The sequence below is a fragment of the Chiloscyllium plagiosum genome, unplaced genomic scaffold (genome assembly GCF_037043375.1).
Source record: "Chiloscyllium plagiosum isolate Xiang-an unplaced genomic scaffold, Cpla_swu_hap1 HiC_scaffold_20, whole genome shotgun sequence".
Classification (NCBI taxonomy): Eukaryota; Metazoa; Chordata; class Chondrichthyes; order Orectolobiformes; family Hemiscylliidae; genus Chiloscyllium; species Chiloscyllium plagiosum.
In genome coordinates this window covers 49,353,326-49,375,259 of record NW_028270158.1, presented here as the reverse complement: position 1 = coordinate 49,375,259, position 21,934 = coordinate 49,353,326, and the positions used below count along the sequence as shown (strand labels likewise).

The 21,934-nt window shown below is 44.5% G+C and overlaps 1 protein-coding gene across 4 annotated transcripts in view; it reads left to right on the top strand.

Moving 5' to 3' along the window:
• tex2l (testis expressed 2, like) overlaps window positions 1–21,934 on the top strand; it is a 112,750-nt gene that overhangs the window by 43,773 nt on the left and 47,043 nt on the right. For all 4 annotated transcript variants that reach the window (XM_087997923.1, XM_087997922.1, XM_043711317.2 and 1 more), the window contains exons 3-5: window positions 6,813–7,013; window positions 9,494–9,830; window positions 10,853–11,091. In XM_087997923.1, coding sequence (XP_087854049.1) covers window positions 6,813–7,013; window positions 9,494–9,830; window positions 10,853–11,091 — 777 coding nt within the window. The remainder of the gene's footprint in view (window positions 1–6,812; window positions 7,014–9,493; window positions 9,831–10,852; window positions 11,092–21,934) is intronic.

Sequence of the window (21,934 nt, the reverse complement as noted above, 5' to 3'; positions counted from 1 at the left end):
CTGTGCCCACACCTCCTCCCTCACCTCCATCCAAGGCCCTAAAGGAGCCTTCCACATCCATCAAAGTTTTACCTGCACATCCACCAATATCATTTATTGTATTCGTTGCTCCCGATACAGTCTCCTCTACATTGGGGAGATTGGACGCTTCCTAGCAGAGCGCTTTAGGGAACATCTCTGGGATGCTCTGGGCCTCCTTCACCGCCGCTCCCTCACCACCTGACGCCTGAAGGAAGAACGCCTCATCTTCCGCCTCGGAACACTTGAACTCCAGGGCATCAATGTGGACTTCGTCAGTTTCCTCATTTCCCCTTCCCCCACCTCACCCCAGGTCCAAACTTCCAGCTCAGCACTATCCCCATGACCTGACCTACCTGCCTATCTTCCTCTCACCTATCCACTCAACTCTCCTCTCTGACCTATCACCTTCATCCCCACCCCCACTCACCTATTGTACTCTATGCTACTTTCTCCCCACCCCCACCTTTCTCTCATTTATCTCTCCACCCTTCAGGCACTCTGCCTGCATTCCTGGTGAAGGGCTTTTCCCCGAAACATCGATTTTCCTGCTCCTCGGATACTGCCTGAACTGCTGTGCTTTTCCAGCACCACTCTAATCCAGAATCTGGTTTCCACATCTGCAGTCATTATTTTTACTAAGAATCCCATAAGCCTTCTTAACAATTGTTCCAACTTGCCTGTCCACTTTCAGAGAATCACGTATGTGAACCCTGAATCCCTCTGCTCCTGTACTCCCCTCAGATGTCTACCTTTGAGCCTGTATTGGCTCACTATGTTTCTTCTGCCAAAAATCCATTACCGCACATTTCTCTACGTTGAAATTCACCAGTCAGGTGTCTGCCCATTTGGCCAATTTACCAGTGCCCTTAGATTAGATTCCCTACAGTGTGGAAACAGGCCCTTCAGCCCAACAAGTCCACACCAACTCTTTGAAGAGTAACCCACCCAGCCCCATTCCCCTACTTTTATTCCTTAACTAATTCACCTAACACTTTGGGCAATTTAGCTTGGCCAATTCACCTGACCTGCACATCTTTGGATTGTGAGAGGAAACCGGAGCACCCGGAGGAAACCCACGCAGACACGGGGACAATGTGCAAACTCCACACAGACAGTCACCAGAGGCTGGAATTGAACCCGGGTCCCTGGCACTGTGAGGCAGCCGTGCTAACCACTGAGCCACTGGGCCATCCTTCTGAAGTCACTCAGCGTCATCCTCACGTTCACTGACTTAGTACCATCTGCAAATTTTGAGATTCTGCCCTCAATACCCATTGTCAAATCATATATAATAATCAGAAAAAGCAAATGTCTCTGGGGAGCACCATTTTCAACTTAAATCCAATCTAAGAAATGCCCATGCATACCTACCCTCTGTTTCCTATCTTTCAGCCAAACTTCTAATCCATGCTGCCAAGGACCCATCAATCCCAAACATGTCTAGTTTACCAACCGATCTGACATGTGGCTCCATATTAAATGCTTTCTGAAAGTCCAAATATACAAAATCCACAGCACTGCCCTCATCCACTGCCTGTGTCACCTCATCCAAAAGCTCAATTAAATTTATCAGAAATTACTTGCCCTTGACAAAGCCACGTTGACTGGTATTAACTTATCTTTCTTGAGGTGCATATTTACCTTCTCCTGTATTACAGCCTCCAGCTGTTTTCCCACGATTGATATCAAGCTGACAGGTCTGTAGATTCCTGGGTTATACTTTCCCCTTTCTTAAACAATGGCGTCACACTTTCAATCCTCCAGTTCCTTAGAATAATACTGTATTCAGAGAGGCCTGGGAAATTTCTGTGAATAGCTCCACAATTTGCTGCCTTCCCTCCCTCAGCAATCTAGGATGCATCCCAACTGGGCCTGGTGACTTCTCTACCTGGTGTACTGCCAGCCTTTTTAGCACCTCTTCCTTACCTATCACTGTGATGCTCAGTTGCTCAACGCCCACATTTTCAATGAGGTCATCGTCACCATTTTCTAATTTGGCAAGGACAGAAGCAAAATATTCATTTAGTTTTTTTTTAAGATTAGGTTACTTACAGTGTGGAAACAGGCCCTTCGGCCCAACAAGTCCACACCAACCATCAATCAGTGAACCCGTGAATGAAGTTCAGACAAAATTTGGCCTCAAAGTCATGCGTGTAAGGGTAGGGGTCTGAGTACTTGCAGGGTGCTGATGTAAAGATTGTCGTGGAGGAGGTGCTGTTGTGTTCATGAATTTCAGTCTGTAGGTCAGGAGGTCAGGAATCCAATTGCAGAGGTTGGAGCATAGACCGAGGTCTCAGAGTTTGGAGATTACTTTGGTTGGGATTATAGTGTTAAAGGTGCAGTTGTAGACAATAAGTAGAAGCCTGACATGGGTATCCTTATTAGCCAGATGTTCCAGAGATGTGTAAAGATGGTTTACATCAGAATAAGCTAGAACAAAATATGAGTCCATAACATTTCCAACTAAGATCAGAAAGTCACTCAGCACTGACGTTGGATTTATAAATATTATGGGGCGTACCCTTCCAAATGAGGATACTGATGAATATGTTTTTAGGAACTTAACAACGCATGGTCTACAACTATGCTTTTGAATAGGATTAGGACATGCAGTGCAGGGTTAGGCTGTAGCTTCAGTAACCTAAATCCCCCACCTCAGCTAAACTGTCAGAGGAAGCTGCTGATTGGAGTTTGAACTTTTTCCAATAGTGAGAGATGGATCCCTGCAATGAGCATCAAAATTTACCATTATTATCCAGCGCCAATAATTGAGCCGAACAATCATGTCTGGGCTATGAGTCAAAAACTGTAATCTTTTTAAAACAATTACTCATTCGTGGGACCTTGACATCACTGACTAAGCCAGTGTTTATTACCCAGAGGGCAGTTAAGAGTCAACCACATTGCTGTGGGTTTGGAGTCACGTGCATCATAGAATCCCTACAGTGTGGGAGCAGGCCATTCAGCCCACACTGATCCTCCAAAGAGCACCCCACCCCTATCATTGCATTTCCCTTGTCTAATCCACCTAGCCTGCACATCCCTGGACACTATGGGACAAATTAGCATAGCCAATCCACTTAACCTGTGTGGGAGCAAACTAGAGCAGCTGGAGGAAACCCATGAAGACACAGGCAAACTCCATACAAACAATCGGCCAGAGGTTGGAATCGAACCTGGGTACAACAGTCCACAGTGGCTACACATTGTCATTATGCAAACTTTTATTTTTATTCCAGAGGTTGAAAAATGACATTTAAATTTCACCAACTGCCACAGTGGGATTTGAATAAATGTCCCCAGGACATTGGCCTGTGGATTATTGACCCAGTGACATTATCCCCACATCACCTCTTTATTTAATTTAAACATGGGTCAAGTATGAACCCAGACTGAAGCTGATGATTCCAATACTGACGAGGGATTCAGCACATTTAACTGAAAGATTAATATGGTCCATCAAAGATTTAGATATGAAGGAAAATAACCAATTTTTAAAAAGTTGCAGATGCTAACAAAGAATTTTTAACAATCCAGGCAAGACCTTCAGGCCCTTTTCCCCCATGCCAATTAATCCGTGCTCTGTCACCATTGATGTGTCTTACACCATTGGATTACAACTAAAGGACAGGCAGGAAGCCGCTATAATGAGAGATTAATTGCAAAGCTTGTAACGTTGTTGCAAAAATTATCTTCTGATTCCAGTTAATTGGGCTGAGTGCCTGGAGGAGAGCAAATGGCAGAGATTAGCAGGAGAGGATTGAAACCCAATTCACGCAGCTCTGTGGCCCCGTGTAAATGAGTTCGCAATTAAGCAAGGAAATTAATTTTCACAATTGTAGCTCCATCAGGTACTTGAAGCAGTGACGCTTGGACTTTTCCTTAACCCAAACCTTCCTGCACATATGTTTCAATGTCTCGATGAGGCACAATAGTTGAGCTATTTGAAAAAGTGTTGTGCTTTTACAATCAGCTGTTTGTGAAGATAAGATGTAAGCATTCCCCGCAAGCTGATCAAGAAATGGGATGTTATTTGGCTTCAAGCCAAAACAAAATGCCGGAAATGCACTCAGCAGGTTAGGCATCAGCTACGTATGGAGAGAGAAGCAGAGACAATGGGCAGGATCTTTCTGTCAGTTTCATTGAGTTTCCGCCTGGGTTCTCTCAGTGAGGTTCAGTCAGTTTTCTCATCGCCTCGCTACCTACCCCGCCTCTCTGGCACCTCCCCACTCCCCCACCACCCCGATCCCCATCATGATGTGCCCTGCTCCCGGAACAACTCGTCACTGCCGGGATATCCCAGGACTGACTGGCACCGGTGTCATCTTTCGAAGGTCAGTGATGGGTGAGTCCAGAACCTGAGGACACAGTTTAAATATAAGGGGTAGGCCATTTAGAACAGAGTTGAGGAGAAACTTCTTCACCCAGAGAGTGGTGGGTGTGTGGAATGCTCTGCCCCAGAAGGCTGTGGAGGCCAAGTCTTTGGATACTTTCAAGAAAGAGATGGACAGAGCTCTTAAAAATAGTGGAATCAGGGGTTATGGGGATAAAGCAGAAACAGGATACTGATTGTGGATGATCAGCCATGATCATAATGAATGGTGATGCTCGCTCGAAGGGCCGAATAGCCTGCTCCTGCACCTACTGTCTATTGTTTATTGTCTTTCGTCACCGTGTGCACCTGGCTGAGCGCTGTCGGACTGGAGCTGTCCAATTCTGGACCTTAGCCCCAAAAATTGCAAACGGGGGTGAATTGACACCCTCATTACGAGCAGAGACCTGGAAGTCAAACTCGTCGAGATGGTGCACAGGCCTGTAACCATAGGACCATGCCAGGAGAGCATGCCAACCTGGTCTGTGTTTGCCATCTGGGTCAAGTACAGTCTCAGTTGTCTAGAGAAATGCACAGCAACATGGGAAGAAGGTCAATTACCTTCACCACTCTGCCAGTGAAGACCTTCTCTCCAATCCCTCCCACTCCCTCTGTCCCCTCTAGAGATACCCACATCCCACCAAGGCTCATAATCTACAATTCTCACTATTGCCTTCCCTCCCTCACTCAGCCACCCCCCAATCACACCAGTGATCCTCCATCCACTCTGCACTGCCTATTCACTCACCCAGGATAGCTACTCACCTGCCCTGAAATTAACGTCACTGACTTTCAACTCCTTTACTAACTGCCTCTCTCTTAATCCAGGAGGAAAACAGCCCACAATGAGGCACAAAGATTCAAGACAGTGGTAGGTTCCCCTCCATCTGACCCTTGAGATAGATGGTGTTCTGACTCTGACCATCCTGAGCAGCGGACTGACCTGGACTAGTCTTGGAGGCTGCCCTTGACTTACTGAGCCCAGACCTACACTTCTGACTGAAAGCTGTCTCCTTTTACTCAACTGAGGCCTGATGCCAACCAAGATAATCTTCCTCGCTTTGTATTCAATGGCACAGCAAGCCAGCTGTAATGTGAGCTTGGTATCTCTGGAAAAATGCAAAACACGATGAGACAAGGTAAGGCAGGGATACTGTGAGTGTGCAGGTAAGCCTCGGGATGACTGAGTGCTGTGACAGTGAGCAAAGAGCCCAGAGATGGAGCCTGTGGTGCAGGCCAGGAGCTGGGTGTGTGACCCTGAGCACAGAGTGTCTGTGTTACAGTGTTACACTGAGAGTTACCAGGGGCTGCCAAGGGCAGAAAAGTGAATAGGAAATGTGCCTTGGGGATTCTCAAACTTCCACATTCGGAATTCTCACCATCTGGCTTGTTCAGTTTGTTTGGGAAGATCGGAAACTGTACATTGGTGAGGCTAGTCATGTGGCTAACTAGGTGTTTAACAAGCTCTAAACCCCCCATTCATTAGCACTTGACCTGCCTAGTGACAATCATTCCATGCTCCTCAGCAAAGTGAACAAAAGATGGATTGAGTTCCTTCCGACATGGAGTTAGGCAGCACCAGCCTTTTTGCCACAACCTGGATTCAGCCCACGTCATTCAAACCCTGATAAGACTCTGTCTAATGTTCCACCTTTCATCAGACCCTTGCTTATTTAGAGATTTACAGCACGGAAACCGTGTCCATGCCGACCAACTATCCAAACCTAACCTAGTCCCATTTGGCAACACTTGGCCCATATTCTTCAAAGCCCTTCCTATTCATATACCCATCCAGATGCCTTTTAAATCTTGTAATTGTACCAGCCTCCACCATTTCCTCTGGCAGCTCATTCCATACACACACCACCCTCTGTGTGAAAATGTTGCCCCTTAGGTCCCTTTTATATTGTTCCCCTCTCACCCTAAATCTATGCCCTTTAGTTCTGGACTCCCCGACCCCAGGCATAAGACTTTGTCTATTCACCCTATGCATGCCCCTCATGATTTTATAAACCTCTACAAAGTCACCCCTCAGCCTCTGACCCTACAGGGGAAAACAGCCCAAGCCAATTCAGCCTCTCCCTACAGCTCAAACCATCTAACCCTTGCAACATCTTTGTAAATCTTTTCTGAACTCTTTCATTGTTGTGGCCTAATTGGAAAATGCTGGATTTAGAAACTGGACATAATTATGACGATGAAGTAAAATTTGCCATCATCTCAGGGGACCATCAGGTTGCTCTCTCTCTCTCCAGAAGAGAGAGGTGACCAGGGGTGAGTTTCTGATTTACAACATCTGCAATTCTTTTGCTTTTCACATTAAACTTCTTGCAGCTTGTAGACTATATCCAGGTTTCACCTATTGCAATAACTGATGAGTATGTTACATTACCCTATCCTTCTCTTTTCTGCATTACAGGGCTGGATGAATGAAATCTATAACTACGATCCTGAGACCTACCATCCATCACTGACCTTCTCAGTCTTTGTGACACTAGAGGGGACAGCACTGAGACTCTCGTACCCGAGGAGCAACATCCCTCGGCGTGCAACCTTCACTGAAGGCAAACATGACATGGTGTTCATCAGCCATCGCTCCTGCGACCTAGCAGACAGCAAGGTGGGTGGGAACGTCCAATCAAAATGAGAGCCTCCATGTTCCTATAAAAGCCTGGTGTGTACCGGCTGTTATTCTTAGCATTTATAACCTTGAATCTGCTTGTTAAAGGGGCACAAAGTGCCTTAAAACTTGTATTTGGAAAAGCAAGGATGAAACAGCCCAACTGGCCCAGGCTGCTCTTTCTTTTCTTTTCAACAGAGCCACTTATGTGCTCCAGTTTCCTCCCACAATCCAAAGATATGCAGATGAGGTGAATTAGCCATGCTAAATTGCCCATAGTGTTAGGTGCATTAGTCAGGGGTAAATATAAGGTAGGGGAATGGGTCTGGGTGGGTTACTCTTCGGAGGGCCGGTATGGACTTGTTGGGCTAAATGGTCTGTTTCCACACTGTAGGAATCTAATCTAACCTAATCACATGCACTGCTCCCCTTCTAACCTAATCTGCAAATCCTTTTACCCTGTCTCCCTCATGCATTTAGTAGAGTCTCTCCACATCTAGCCTTCCTTATTCTTTAAGATGCTCCTTCAAACCTAGCTCTCTGACCAAGCTTGTGGTAATCTATCTTAATGTTCCCTTGCAAGGTTCAATGTCAATATTTTGGTTGTTAGCATCCTAGTGATGCATCTTGGGATGCTTCCCTTTTAACGACCCAGCAGTGAGCTGTTATAATCAGGGATGCACAGCCTGAGAGGGCAGTGGAAGCAGATTCAACAAGGAATTTTGCAAGCAATGCAAGTTGGTGAAGATAGTATTTCTGAAACTCCAGAGTAATGGGGTGAGATGACAGTTCTTTCTGTAAGCGAGGAGTGCTCATAAGGTGTGGTAATAGTGTGAATGCGCTATCACAAGATCCAGTAAGGAAGAGAAAATGTTTTCAGGGTCTGGAGGGAGAAGGAAAGGGAAGCTGGACTTGGTGATTTGTTCTGTAAGAAGGTAGTATGGTTACTGCAGGCTGAATGGCCTCGCTACCATGTTAGTATTCTATCTAGCTTCTTTTTTAATGCTGTTATGACTCAGCTACTCCTTCTCTTAGCCGGTTTACATCCAAATCACTGGGCAAATGTTTCTTCTGTTTGAACCCCTCTTTATAATGGGATGCATGCACTGCCCTGTGGGGCCCACCATTTATTACCCATCCCTCATGATGTCAAGAGTCAACCTCCTCACTTTGGTCTAGACTCACACGTAGTTGGGGAAGGATATTAATGAAGCAGATGGGTTTTTACAACAACCTACAGTAGTTACATGGTCTCCACGAAGTCAGTGTATTTTATAGTCCCCAGTTTTTTTTGCCACAGTGGTCATTCAAACCCATATTCCCTGTGTGATTCTGGGTTACTAGCCAAGTAACATTTGGACTGTGCCATCACCTCACCTGCATTTTATGGTTCCTGGTTTTGTCCCGCAATGTAGGAAAAGAGAACATAATAACTTGAGGATGCCATTTGGCCCATAGAACCAATTCTGCTGTAACAAGATCCTAACTGATCTGGCTGTAGTCTCAACTCCATATAACCATTGCCACTCCCATAACATTTGATTCCCATGTCTATCAAAAATCTATCTTACTCAGCCTTCAGTGAAGTCTCCAGTGTTTTCTGACAGCAAGGAGTTGTGGAGATGAGAGTGGGGGATGCTGTGAATTCCCTAACAAACAACCCTCTGAGAGAAATAGAATTCTCTGCATCTCCATGTTAAAAGCAAGACTATTTATTCTTAACCCATGTCTCCTACTCGCAGTCTCCTCCACAACTAGAAGCATCCAATCACATTCACTCTGTCAAGTCCCCTCAGGATCTTATACACGTCCATAGATCGTCCCCCCTTCTTCTTAACTCCAATGGATAAAGACCCAAATAGAATTGAATTGCATTGAATTTATTGTCACGTGTACCGAGGCACAGTGAAAACAATACAGGCAGATCTCAGAGTTCAGTAGAATAGATAAGTAAATAATAGGTAAACAGCGGCAAAAACAAAAACACAGGAACAGACGAATGTTAAGAGTTTGTCAGTCCATTCAGTATTCTGACAACAGTAGGGTAGAAACTGTTTATGAAACCAGCTGCTGAGCATGCTTAAGCTTCTGTACCTTCTCCCCGACGGTAGAGGTTGTAGAAAAACATTGCCAGGGTGGGATGGATCTTTAAGAATGCTGGCGGCCTTTCCTTGACAGCGGGCCTGGTAGATGGATTCTATAGATGGGAGGTCGGCCTTTGTGATTGTCTGGGCTGAGTTCACCACTCTCTGTAACTGTTTCCGATCTTGAATGGTACAGTTGCCATACCAGGTCATGATACATCCAGACAGAATGCTCTTGATGGCGCACCTATAAATGTTGGCAAGGGTATTCTCCGTACAATTGTTGCCTTGTTGTAGGTTCTTCTGTTGTTTAAATAGAGCATGTTCCACATGGACGTCCGAAGGAGTGCGCTTGATGTATTAAGTGGCTCTTTTATCTTATTATTTTGCCGGCAGATATTTCTTGTCCCACCAGGCCTGGCAAAGAAAAGAATGTGGAATAAGAAGTACCCCATCTGTATTTTCCTCAGAGAGGCTGTACCCTACAAACACAAATGTTCTGGAGACAGAGAGGTGAAGGCAGACGGGGACACTGAAGAGCAAAGGGAGAGGCCAGAAAGTGCACCAACATCAGAGGGTCTCCTGAGACACTCTGCAGAAGGCGGGGAGAATACACTCTTCCTCTTTGGAAGGACGGGAAGGGAAAAAGAAGAATGGTTCCGATATTTCCTGTTGGCTTCCAGGATGCAGTCAGAGGACAAGCAGAGCCTCAGCAGAGATGGTGGAAAAGCTGGTAATGATCCTCATGTTCTTGTCCTTTGAGCAGTGACAGTCATTCCTGGTTAAAACACTTTGAGCAGTTCTGGGACGCTTCACTTTAATAAACCTCCAAGCGAGTGCATTGTAGGTTTATTAGAATGTTACCTGGATGCTAACAGAGTATGAGAAGAGATTAAACAAGTGATGTTAGAAGGTTAAGGGTTGATTTGATTTTAGTTTGCAAGATGTTAAAGAAGATATTAATTGAGAGAAACTATCGCTGTTAATTGGGAAGTTAAGGACTTGGGGTCATTGTCTGAAAAGTAGGAACTAGGCCTTCCGGAAGTGAAATGAGGAAATATATCCATATACAAAAGGGACAGAAGTTGGGATCTCTCTTCAGCACCATAGGCAGGTGATGCCCTGGTGGTACTATCGCTAGACTATTAATCCAGAGACCCTAGTAATGTTCTAGGGACCTGAGTTCCATGGCAGATTCAATAAATTTGGATTCAATAAATATTTAGAACTAAAAGTCTAATGATGACCATAAAACAATTGTCAGGAAAACCCATCTGGTTCACTAATGTCCTTTAAGGAAGGAAACTGCCATCCTTACTTGGTCAGGCCTACAATATAACTCCAGACCTACAGCAATGTGATTGACACTTAATGCAGTTAGAGATGGGTAATAAATTCTGGCCTGGTCAGTGACACCAGTGTCTTGTGAATGAATCAAACAAAAAATGGAAATTGAGGTTGTTAATTTTAGATGTGTTTTTTTTGTTAACCAATAATTTAAGGGATACTGAGCAAAATCTGACATTGGGTCACAGGTCAATCAGTCAACATGCAGGATGGAGGACTTCCCCAGTTATACAGCAAGTAGACAACTATTCCTTGAGGAAATATCTAATTAAAGAAGAATATGAGGAGAAGTGGCTCACATCTTTGCCCCAAATTAAAGTTATATCACAAGATTGCAGTCTGGGGAACCGAGGCACTTGAAGCTTATGGCCTGCGTTGCTCACTTAAACTTCCCGATCTACTTCACAGATATCACCCAGAATCCTGGCACCAGCCCTGTGGGGAGATTGGCTTACAGCAATGACAGCAGCAGAGGCAGTGCAGAAGATCTCCCTTCCCTTTTCAAAACCAAAGACTTGGCAGGAAACATCAGGCAAAAGATTCAGCTGGACTATAGCAGATACATGGCGAAGTTCACTGCCTCAGACACCAGCAGCCCTTGGCTAAGCCCTGATCATAGTACCACTAACAGTCCCACCAAGGGCCAGGTAAGACAAGGGGGACATAAACCAAGCAACTGGAGACATGGCCCTGTGAAGATAAATGATCGGCATGTTTGTAATGCGCGCAGAACGCACCCATTAAGACTGTCGGGCTACAGACAACACCTTTTAACCTCTCTGCTGTATCAAGTTAAAAATCACACAACACCAGGTTATAGTCCACAGGTTTATTTGGAAGCACTAGCTTTTGGAGCACTGCTTCTTCATCAGATGGTTGTAGAGAATAAGATCTAAGACACAGAATGGGGTCTATCTCTTTGAATGTTGTTGGAACTGCACCCATTCAGGCAAATGGGGAGGATTCCATCGCACTCCTGATTTGTGCCTTGTAGATGGTGGGCAGGTTTGGGGAGTCAGAAGATGAGTTATTCGCTGCAGGATTCCTTCCCCATGACTTGCCCTGAGGCCACAGTATCAGTATCTGATCAATGGTAATCGCCAGGATGTTGATAGTAGGGACTCAGCGATGCCACTGAATATCAAGGGGTGATTGCTAAATTTTCTCCAGCTGAATGTGGTCATTGCCTGACACTTCTGTGGCATAAGTATCACTCAAGACATCAAGAAATTTGGAGGTTGCACAACACCCAAGTTATAGTCACCTGACAAAGGGGCAGTGCTTCGAAAGTTTGTGATTTTAAATAAACCTGTAGCACTATAACCTGGTGTCATGTGACTTCTGACTTTGTCCAGTCCAGTGCAACACCAGCACCTCCGCATCAAGAAAATTAAGCAAGCATTTTCAGTAATAGTTTAAAATCCGGTAAAGCTTACTCCTCTCTCCCACATTCATCCCAACATGTCATCACACACATGCAATGGGAGTGTTTCTACATCACTGAGTCAGCCATAACTTTATTATAAATAAACCTTAAGGTATGCTTAGAATATCTGTAAGAAATACCTACTTTCTGTGCTGCATACTGAGCGTGTTTATTATTCCTAGATCTTATAGTAACCACAATGGTTCACCACAACTAGGGTCAGACAATAAACACTGGCCTAGCCAGTGACACCCACACCCTACAAGTGAACAAAAACAAACTGCGTGAGGTATGATAGTAACAGGGAAAACCTACTTTTGGTTCCCCCTTGGTCCTATTCTGATCACCAGAAGAATGTCCTGGGTTTAATATATTCCACTATTTTCCCCTCGCTGCCTCATATTCATGTAGACTCGCTCAAAACAAAGAAGTGAACTTGAACCCTGTTTTGGGATCAAGTGAGATGGAATCTGATCTCTGCCCACCTTCAACCTGATGCCAACTAGTGGATTTTTTTTTATCCATTCACAGGATGAGGGTATCATTGGTTTGGCCAGTATTTATTGCCATTCCCTAATTGCCCAGAAAGCAGTTAAGAGTCAATCACGTTGCTGTGGGTCTGGAGTCACATGTAGGCCAGACTAGGTAAGGACAGCAGTTTCCTTCCGTAAAGGACATCAGAGAACCAGATGAACTTTGTTCTGACAATCAACAGTAGATTTGTGGTCATCATTCAACCCTTACTTCCGGATTTTCCTTGATTGAATTCAAATCTCGCCATCTGCCGCGGTGGGATTTGAACCTGGGTCCCTCGAGCATTACCAGGGTTAACAGGTTGAAGAGGCAGATTGCCTGCTCCCAGGAAACATGTTGGCTGGTGATTATTTAGTGAGACCATCACCTTCAGATCTAACCTGTGTTAGAGGTTTAAAGCTAATGGGTCAGATTTCCCAGGTTTTGGGAAACCAGTTGGCTGAAGGGGAGGCTAAAAGGCATGTCTGGGGAGACGGAAAGTATTTTGACAGGACTGCCTGTGGACTTGGAGGACCAAAAGTGCTTCCTCCCAGCTCCTGTCTCACAAGCTTGCTTTCCTGCTTGGATTGAACAGGCCTACATCAAATCCCACTGCATCCCCAACGAAACAAAGATTCACCTGACTAGGCATTACCATCTGGGTCTGAGTTTCCGGAATTCCCTCCAAGAATCTCTCCACTCCTCTCCCTTCTTTTGCACTATGCTAAAATGTATTTATTTGACCAGCTCCTTCTTTGGCTTAATTCCAATTTGTTCATCAGCTTAGATTTCTATGAAGCGCTTGGAATGCTTTTGTTCGGGGCTACATATAATTGTAAGCCATTACTGCTCTTACATAAGAACATAATAACCAGGAGGAGGAGTAGACCATCTGGCCCCTCGAGCCTGATCCACCATACAATAAGATCATGGCTGATCTGCTTCTCAGCTCCACTTACCCGCCTGCTCCCCATAACCCTTAACTCCTTTACTGTTCAAAAATCTATCTTTGCCTTAAAAACATTTAACGAGTAGCCTCAACTGCTTCACTGGGCAGGTAATTCCAAGATTCACAACCCTTTTGGGTGAAGAGGTTCCTCCTCAACTCAGTCCTAAATCTGCTCCCCCTTATTTTGAGGCTATGCCCCCTAGCTCTAGTTTCACCCGCCAGTGGAAACAACCTGGCGTGTGAAATCATGTCTCACAACATTGATTCCGTTTTTTTGAAAAAGCAACAAAGACAATTGGTGAGGGCAGAGCGGTGGATGTGATCTATATGGACTTCAGTTCGACAAGGTTCCCCGTGGGAGACTGATTAGCAAGGTTAGATCTCATGGAATACAGGGAGAACTAGCCATTTGGCTACAGAACTGGCTCAAAGGTTCTGGAGGTGGAAGTGGAGGTGGTGGTGGAGGGTTGTTTTTCAGATTGGAGGCCTGTGACCAGTGGAGTGCCATAAGATCAGTGCTGGGTCCAATACTTTTCATCATTTTTATAAATGATTTGGATATGAACATAGAAGGTATAGTTAGTAAGTTTGCAGATGACTCCAAAATTGGAGGTGTAGTGGACAGAGGAGAAGGTCACCTCAGGTTACAACGGGATCTTGATCAGATGGGCCAATGGACTGAGGAGTGGCAGATGGAGTTTAACTTAGATAAATGTGAGGTGCTGCATTTTGGGAAAGCAAACCTTAGCAGGACATCTACACTTAATGGTAAGGTCCTGGGAGTGTTGCTGAACAAAGAGACCTTGGAGTGCAGGTTCATAGCTCCTTGAAAGTAGAGCAGCAGGTAGATAGGATAGTGAAGAAGGCGTTTGGTTTGCTTTCTTTTAATGGTCAGAGCAATGAGTACAGGAGTTGGGAGGTCATGTTGCAGCTGTACAGGACATTGGTTAGGCCACTGTTGGAATATTGTTTGCAATTCTGGTCTCCTTCCTATCGGAAGGATGTTGTGAAACTTGAAAGGGTTCAGAAAGATTTACAAGGATGTTGCCAGGGTTGGAGGATCTGTGCTATAGGGAGAGGCTGAATTGGCTGGGGCTGTTTACGCTGGAGCATCGGAGGCTGAGGGTGACCTTATAGAGGTTTACAAAAGCATGAGGGGCATGGATAGGGTAAATAGACAAAGTCTTTTCCCTGGGGTCGGGGAGTCCAGAACTAGAGGGCATAGATATGGGTGAGAGGGGAAAAATATAAAAGAGACCTAAGGGACAACCTTTTCACACAGAGGGTGGTATGTGTATAGAATGAGCTGCCAAAGGAAGTGGTGGGCGCTGGTACAATTGCAACATTTCAAAGGCATTTGGATGGGTAAATGAATAGGAAGGGTTTGGAGGGATATGAGCCAAGTGCTGGCAAATGGGACTCGATTAGGTTGGGATATCTGGTCGGCATGGATGGGTTGGACCGAAAGGTCTGTTTCGTGCTGTACATCTCTATGACTCTCTGACTCTGACCTCTCTGCTTCTATCTCATCTATTCTCCCCATAATGTTATATGTTTCTATAAAGTCCCCCCTCATTCTTCTGAATTCCAATGAATATAATCCCAGTCTACTCAGTCTCTCCTCATAAACTAACCCTCTCAACTCCAAAATCATCTAGTGAACCTTCTCTGCAGCCCCTCTGGTGCCAGTACGTCCTGTCTTAAGTAAGGAGACCAAAGCTGTACACAGTATTCTGGGTATAGCCTCATCAGCACTTTGTAGAGCTGCAGCATAATTTCCTTGTTGTTAATGTCCATCCCTGTAACAATGAAGGGCAATATTCCATTTGCCTTTTTAATTACTGTGGTATCTGCAAACAAACTTTTTGTGATTCATGCACACGGACACCCAGCTCCCTCTGCACAGCAGCATGCTGCAAATTTTCACCAGTTAAATAATCATCCATTTTGCCATTATTCCTACCAAAATGGGTGATCTCACATTTACCAACATTGTACTCCATCTGCCAGACCCTTGTCCACTCACTTAACCTATCTGCATCCCTCTGCATACTTTCAGTGTCCTCTGCACACCTTGCTCCATACTCATCTTAGTGTCATCTGTGAACTTTGACACATTACACTCGGTCCTCGACTCCAAATCATTGATATAAATTGTAAACAATTATGATCCCAACACCGATCCCTGAGGCACAACAGTAGCCACTGATGGCCAATCAGAAAAACACCCATTTACCCCCACTCTTTGCTTTCTCTTAGTTAACCAATCTTCTGTCCACAAATATTACCCATTTTGCACCTTAATCTTAAGCAGCAAGCTTTTGTGCGGCACTTTGTCGAATGCTTTCTGGAAATTCAAATACACTGCATCCCCCATTCCCTGTTGGCCACACCGCTCATAATGTCTTCAAAGAATTCCAGTAAATTAGTTAAACATGACCTGCCTTGTTATAGAATGACACATTGATTTGTTCCCAGTTCGCCATGTCATAGTATGAACATTTCTATTTTCTCCTGGCATCCTAATACAAGCCAATGAGTGGTATACTCTTTGTGCCACCACTGTGAAGGAGATATATGGGTACCTGTAACCTATACAACAAGAACACACCGTGAAACATCAAAGGGCCTGAGTTTGCTTAGGAGATGGCACCTTCAAAACCCATGACCACTTCCATCTAGAAGGACAAGGACAGCAGATACATGGGAACACTACCAATTGCAAATTCCCCTCAAAATGTCTCAGCATTCTCACTTGGAAATATATCCCCGTTCCTTCACTATCATTGTGTCAAAATCCTGGAATTCCCTCAGGGCATTGTGGGCCAACCCACAGCAGGTAGACAGCAGTGGTTCAAGAAGGCAGCTCACCACCATCTTCTCAAGGGGCAACTAGAGACAAGCAATAGATCAGCCATCAGTGTCCGCATGCCATGAGTGGGGTTTAAAAGTGTAATTGGGTGCCTCCCAGGCCTCCGAGCTGAGTTCCAGTCTCCAATGAGCAGGATGATCTGGAGTGAGATCTGATGCTGCACTGTATTCTCACCAAGAAAGAATTGCCTAGTTCAAACACCAACAATCAACGTGGTTTGACATTGGATCCTTTGCGTAGCTATCTGTCACTCTAATGCTTGGGGTACCAGATCATGAAAGCTAATAATGACAGTATTGGTCTTTTCTTGCTAAGTCTACCGCAGATTGCTAGGTTTTTGGTTTATTGCCTGGCAACCACGAGAAAATAATAATAATAAAATACTCTGAAGCAAGCCCAATTGAAGTAATTGTGGTAAAACCAGTGATGAGAAGTATACTTAGTTCAAGGAAAATGTGGTTAAGGGTCTGTTGTCTCCAAATATAACTGAGTAGTAAGGCAGACCTTTTCATATAGAGCACTTCCAGGACTATATGGACAGAGGAGGAGACATAAACCATTTTGTCTGTCGATTATACCTGCATTTGCTCCGCATTCCTGAATCCCTTTGGTTATCTCTCAATCTCAGTTTTAAAATGAACAATTGAACCATCATCAACTGTAGATAGCTGAGTGACACTTAACAGTATAGAGCAGTTCCCAATACACCAATCCTGACTGGAATTTCTCTTTTCACTCGAGAGTTTTGCTTCCTTTGTAACTGGAATGTTTCTAACTTGGATGAGGTGCTTCTTCATCATTGAAATACAGCAGCACAGATACAAAATCGCTAATGACAGTGACTCATCCTAAAATCTTCAGTCAATTTGTGATGGATGAGGGCAACAAAAGGAACAATTCTGACAGGATCCCAGATCAACTGATCCAGTATTGGTCAAGAAATAGTGAATAAGGTGACAAGTCGTGCACAGACAGCAGTTGGAATATTCAACAGCAGACAGAAAGCATTGACCAGTGGAGTGCTTCAGGGGTCAGTGCTGGACCAATTACTGTTTGTTATCTATAGCAGTGATTTGGACAAGAATGTACAAGGTATGATTAGTAAGTTTGCTGATGACACCAAAATAGGCAGCATCATGGACAGTGAGGAAGTTTATCAGAAACTGCAGCAGGACCTCAATCAGCTGGGGAAGTTGGCTGAGAAATGGAGTTTAATATAGATAAGTGTGAGGTCTTGCGTTTTTTGGAAAGTCAAATCAAGGTTGGAGTTTCATTGCGAATGTCAAGGCCTTAAGGAGTCTAGTGGAGCAGAGGGACCTTAGAGTTCAGGTGCATGTTTCTCTGAAAGTAGAGTAACAGGTAGACAGGGCAGCTAAGAAGGCTTTTGACACACTGGCCTTCATCAGTTAGGGCATTGAGTATAGAAGTTAGGAAATTATGTTGCAGTTATATAGGACGTTGGTGAGGCCGCATTTGGAGTATTGTGTTCAGTTTTGGCCACCTTGCTATAGGAAGGATGTTATTAGACTGGAAAGAGTGCAGAAGAAATTTACAAGGGTGTTGCCTGGATTCAATGGTGGAAATTATAAGGAGAGGTTGGACAAGCCAGGATGTTTTCCTTTGGAGCATAGGAGACTGAGGGGGGATCTTGTAGAAGTGTATAAGATCATGAGAGGCATGGATAGGGTGAATACACTCAGTCTTTTTCCCAGGGTTGGGGAATAGAGGATGAGAGAGTATCAGTTTAAGGTTAGAGGGGTAAGAATAAAAGGGAACAAGAGGGGCAAGCTTTTTACACAGAGGGTGGTACACATATGGAATGAGCTGCCTGCAGAAATGGTTGAGCCGGGTACATTAACAACATTTAAAAGGCATTTGGACGAATACATGGATAGGAAATGTTTAGAAGGATATGGGCCAAGTACAGCAAATGGGACGAGTGTGGACGGATGTCTTGGTTGGCATGGACCAGTTTGGGTCGAAGGGCCTGACTCGTGCTGTGGGACTCTATGACTCTATGACTAAGCAAATTCATCCAGACATTGAACAATAGAATGGATCAACTTGCATTGGGCCTCCTCCAAGTTATTTACGCAACAAGTACAAATATCGAGTATACCATTTCAAACTTGAAGGAGAGTAAATCTGCTAAGAGACAGAAAGTGAAATGAGACTTGGCCAGGAGCTGCACAGAGCCAAGTTGGCTTCAGAATTATCCATTTTCATTTCACAAGGTTTGTGAAGGTTTGTAGCTCAGGTTGAGATTTAGGGTGAAGGTTTGCTCGCTGAGCTGTAGGTTTGATATCCAGACAAACCTAGGTCCCAGATCCACTGCAATCAGAACATCAATCTGATAGAGTCATAGAGTCATAGAGTTGTACAGCATGGAAACAGACCCTTCGGTCCAACTCGTCGATGCCAACCAGATATCCTAACCCAATCTTGTCCCACCTGCCAGCACCTGGCCCATATCCCTCCAAATCCTTCCTATTCATATACCCATCCAAATGCCTCTTAAATGTTGCAATTGTACCAGCCTCCACCACTTCCTCTGGCAGCTCATTCCAAACACGTACCACGCTCCATGTGAAAAAGTTGCCCCTTAGGTCACTTTTATATCTTTTCCCTCTCACCCTAAACCTATGCCCTCTAGTTCTGGACTCCCTGACCCCAGGGAAAAGACTTTGTCTATTTATCCTATCCATGCCCCTCATAATTTTGTAAACCTCTATAAGGTCACCCCTCAACATCCAATGTTCCAGGGAAAACAGCCCCAGCCTGTTCAGCCTCACCTTATAGCTCAAATCCTCCAACCCTGGCAACATCCTTGTAAATCTTTTCTGAACCCTGTCAAGTTTCACAACATCTTTCCGATAGGAAGGAGACCAGAATTGTACGCAATATTCCAACTGTGGCCTAACCAATGTCCTGTACAGATGCAACATGACCTCCCAACTCCTGTACTCAATACTCTGACCAATAAAGGAAAGCATACCAAACACCTTCTTCACTATCCTATCTACCTGCGATTCCACTTTCAAGAAGCTATGAACCTGCACTCCAAGGTCTCTTTGTTCAGCAACACTCCCTAGGACCTCACCATTAAGTGTATAAGTCCTGCTAAGATTTGCTTTCCCAAAATGCAGCACCTCGCACTTATCTGAATTAAACTCCATTTGCCACTTCTCAGCTCATTGACCCATCTGGTCAAGATCCTGTTGTAATCTGAGGTAACCTTCTTTGCTGTCCACTACACCTGCAATTTTGGTGTCATTTGCAAACTTACTAAATATTCCTTCTATATTCATATCCAATCATTTTTATAAATGAAGAAAAGTAGTGGACCCAGCACTGATCCTTGTGGCACTCCACTGGTCACAGGCCTCCAGTCTGAAAAACAACCCTCCACCACCACCCTCTGTCTTCTACCTTTGAGCCAGTTCTGTATCCAAATGGCTAGTTCTCCCTGCATTCCATGAGATCTAACCTTGCTAATCAGTCTCCCATGGGGAACCTTGTCAAATGCCTTACTGAAGTCCATATAGATCACACCTACTGCTCTGCCCTCATCAATCCTCTTTGTTACTTCTTCAAAAATCTCAATCAAGTTTGTAAGACATGATTTCCCATGCGCAAAGCCATGTTGACTATCCCTAATCAGTCCTTGCCTTTCCAAATACATGTACATCCTGTCCCTCGGGATTCTCTCCAACAACTTGCCCACCACCGACATCAGGCTCACCGGTCTATAGTTCCCTGACTTGTCCTTACCACCCTTCTTAAAGAGTGGCACCACGTTAGCCAACCTCCAGTCTTCCGGCACCTCACCTGTGACTATCGATGATACAAATATCTCAGCAAGAGGCCCAGCAATCACTTCTCTAGCTTCCCACATAGTTTTAGGGTACACCTGATCAGGTCCTGGGGATTTATCCACCTTTATGCATTTCAAGACATCCAGCACTTCCTCCTCTGTAATATGGACATTTTGCAAGGTGTGAGATCAGGTGATCTTGGCATCATATCCAGGCAACTGTTCCTTCAAGAAATATGAATTGTGGCACCATACAGGCATGGCATAGCCTAGAACTAAGGGTAGTAATAGTCGAGGCTCCAATTTCTCTCCACACAACTGACCAGGAATCTCTTAGCAACTGCCATTGGGGAAAATTGGAAGGATTCATAAGTTGATACTTAACTCAATGTTTCCTTGTCCACCAGGTCCTGAACATTAAACATAAAACATGTGTCTCAGAGGCTGGGCCATTAGCCATTCTGCCACAAAGTTTCTTGTTCTCGAATAAACAACCAAATAACCAGGATGTTGAATGATGGGATATAAAACAGAGGCTGCGATACTCTGATCCACCCTAAGTACAGTGTTCACTTCCAATCAGCAACAATTTGCATTTCTGTAGCCCCTTTCAGTGATAAAATACTTTGAGATAATTCACAGCGGCCAGTAGTTGGCATCAAGCTATGGATGAAAATACTATCACATGTGCCTAAAAGCTTGGCAAAACAGGTAAAGAGATAAATAAGTTTAGGGAGGGAATTCCAAAGCTGGAGAATTCCAATACTTACCTTGCAGGTTGAGTCAGTAGTTAGGAAGGCAAATGCAATGATGGCATTTATTTTGAGAGGACTTGAATATAAAATTAGAGATGCATGTCTGAGGCTCAATAAGGTGCTGGCCAGACCACATATGGAGTATTGTGTGCAGTTTTGGGCCCCATATCTCAGGAAGGATGTACTGGCCCTGGAGCGTATTCTGAGGAGGTTCACAAGAATGGACCCAGGAGTGAAAAGCTTAACATATCAGGAACGTTTGAGGACTCTAGGTCTATACTCAATGGGAGTTTAAAAGGATGAGGGGGGATCTAACTGAAACTTACAGAATACCGAATGGTCTTGAGAGAATAGATGTTGGGAACATGTTTCCCTTGGTAGGAGAGACTAGGACCCGAGGGTACAGCCTTTGAGTAAAGGGAAGACCTTTTAGAACAGAGATAAAGAGGAACGTCTTCAGCCAGAGAGTGGGGAATCTGTGGAATTCGTTGCCACAGAAGGCTGTGGATTCCAGGTCATTGTGTAAATTTAAGACTGAGATAGATAGGTTCTTGATTATCAAGGGGCTCAAGGGTTACAGGGAGAAAGCGGAAGAATGGGGGTGAGAAACTTATCAGTCATGATTGAATGGTGGAGCAGACTCGATAGGCTGAATGGCCAAATTTCTGCCCCTATGTCTTATGGTCTTAGCCAATGGCCAAGTCAACGGGGAACGTTAGCAAATCTAGGGTGTGCAATGCTGTGTGTGACAGAGAGAGAAAGAAGATAAAAATCACACAACACCAGGTTATAGTCCAACAGGTTTATCTGGAAGCACCAGCTTTCAGAGCGCTGCTCCTTCATCAGGTGGTTGTGGAATATAAGATCATAAGACACAAAATGTATAGCAAAATACTGCAGTGATATATTGAACAATATTGTAATATATTGTTCAATATATCACAGTATCTATGACCTGGTGTTGTGCAATTTTTAACTTTGTCCACCCCAGTCCAACACCGACTCCTCCACATCAGAGAGAAATAAGACTCTGCACTTGCCAGTGGTAATGTACGTGATGTGAATGAAGAGTCGGAGTCACTTTACCATGTAGACATCTAGAATGCCGTAGGGTACAGCCAATAAGGATTATCCAACTGAATCAGAAGTAAGGAGACTGGG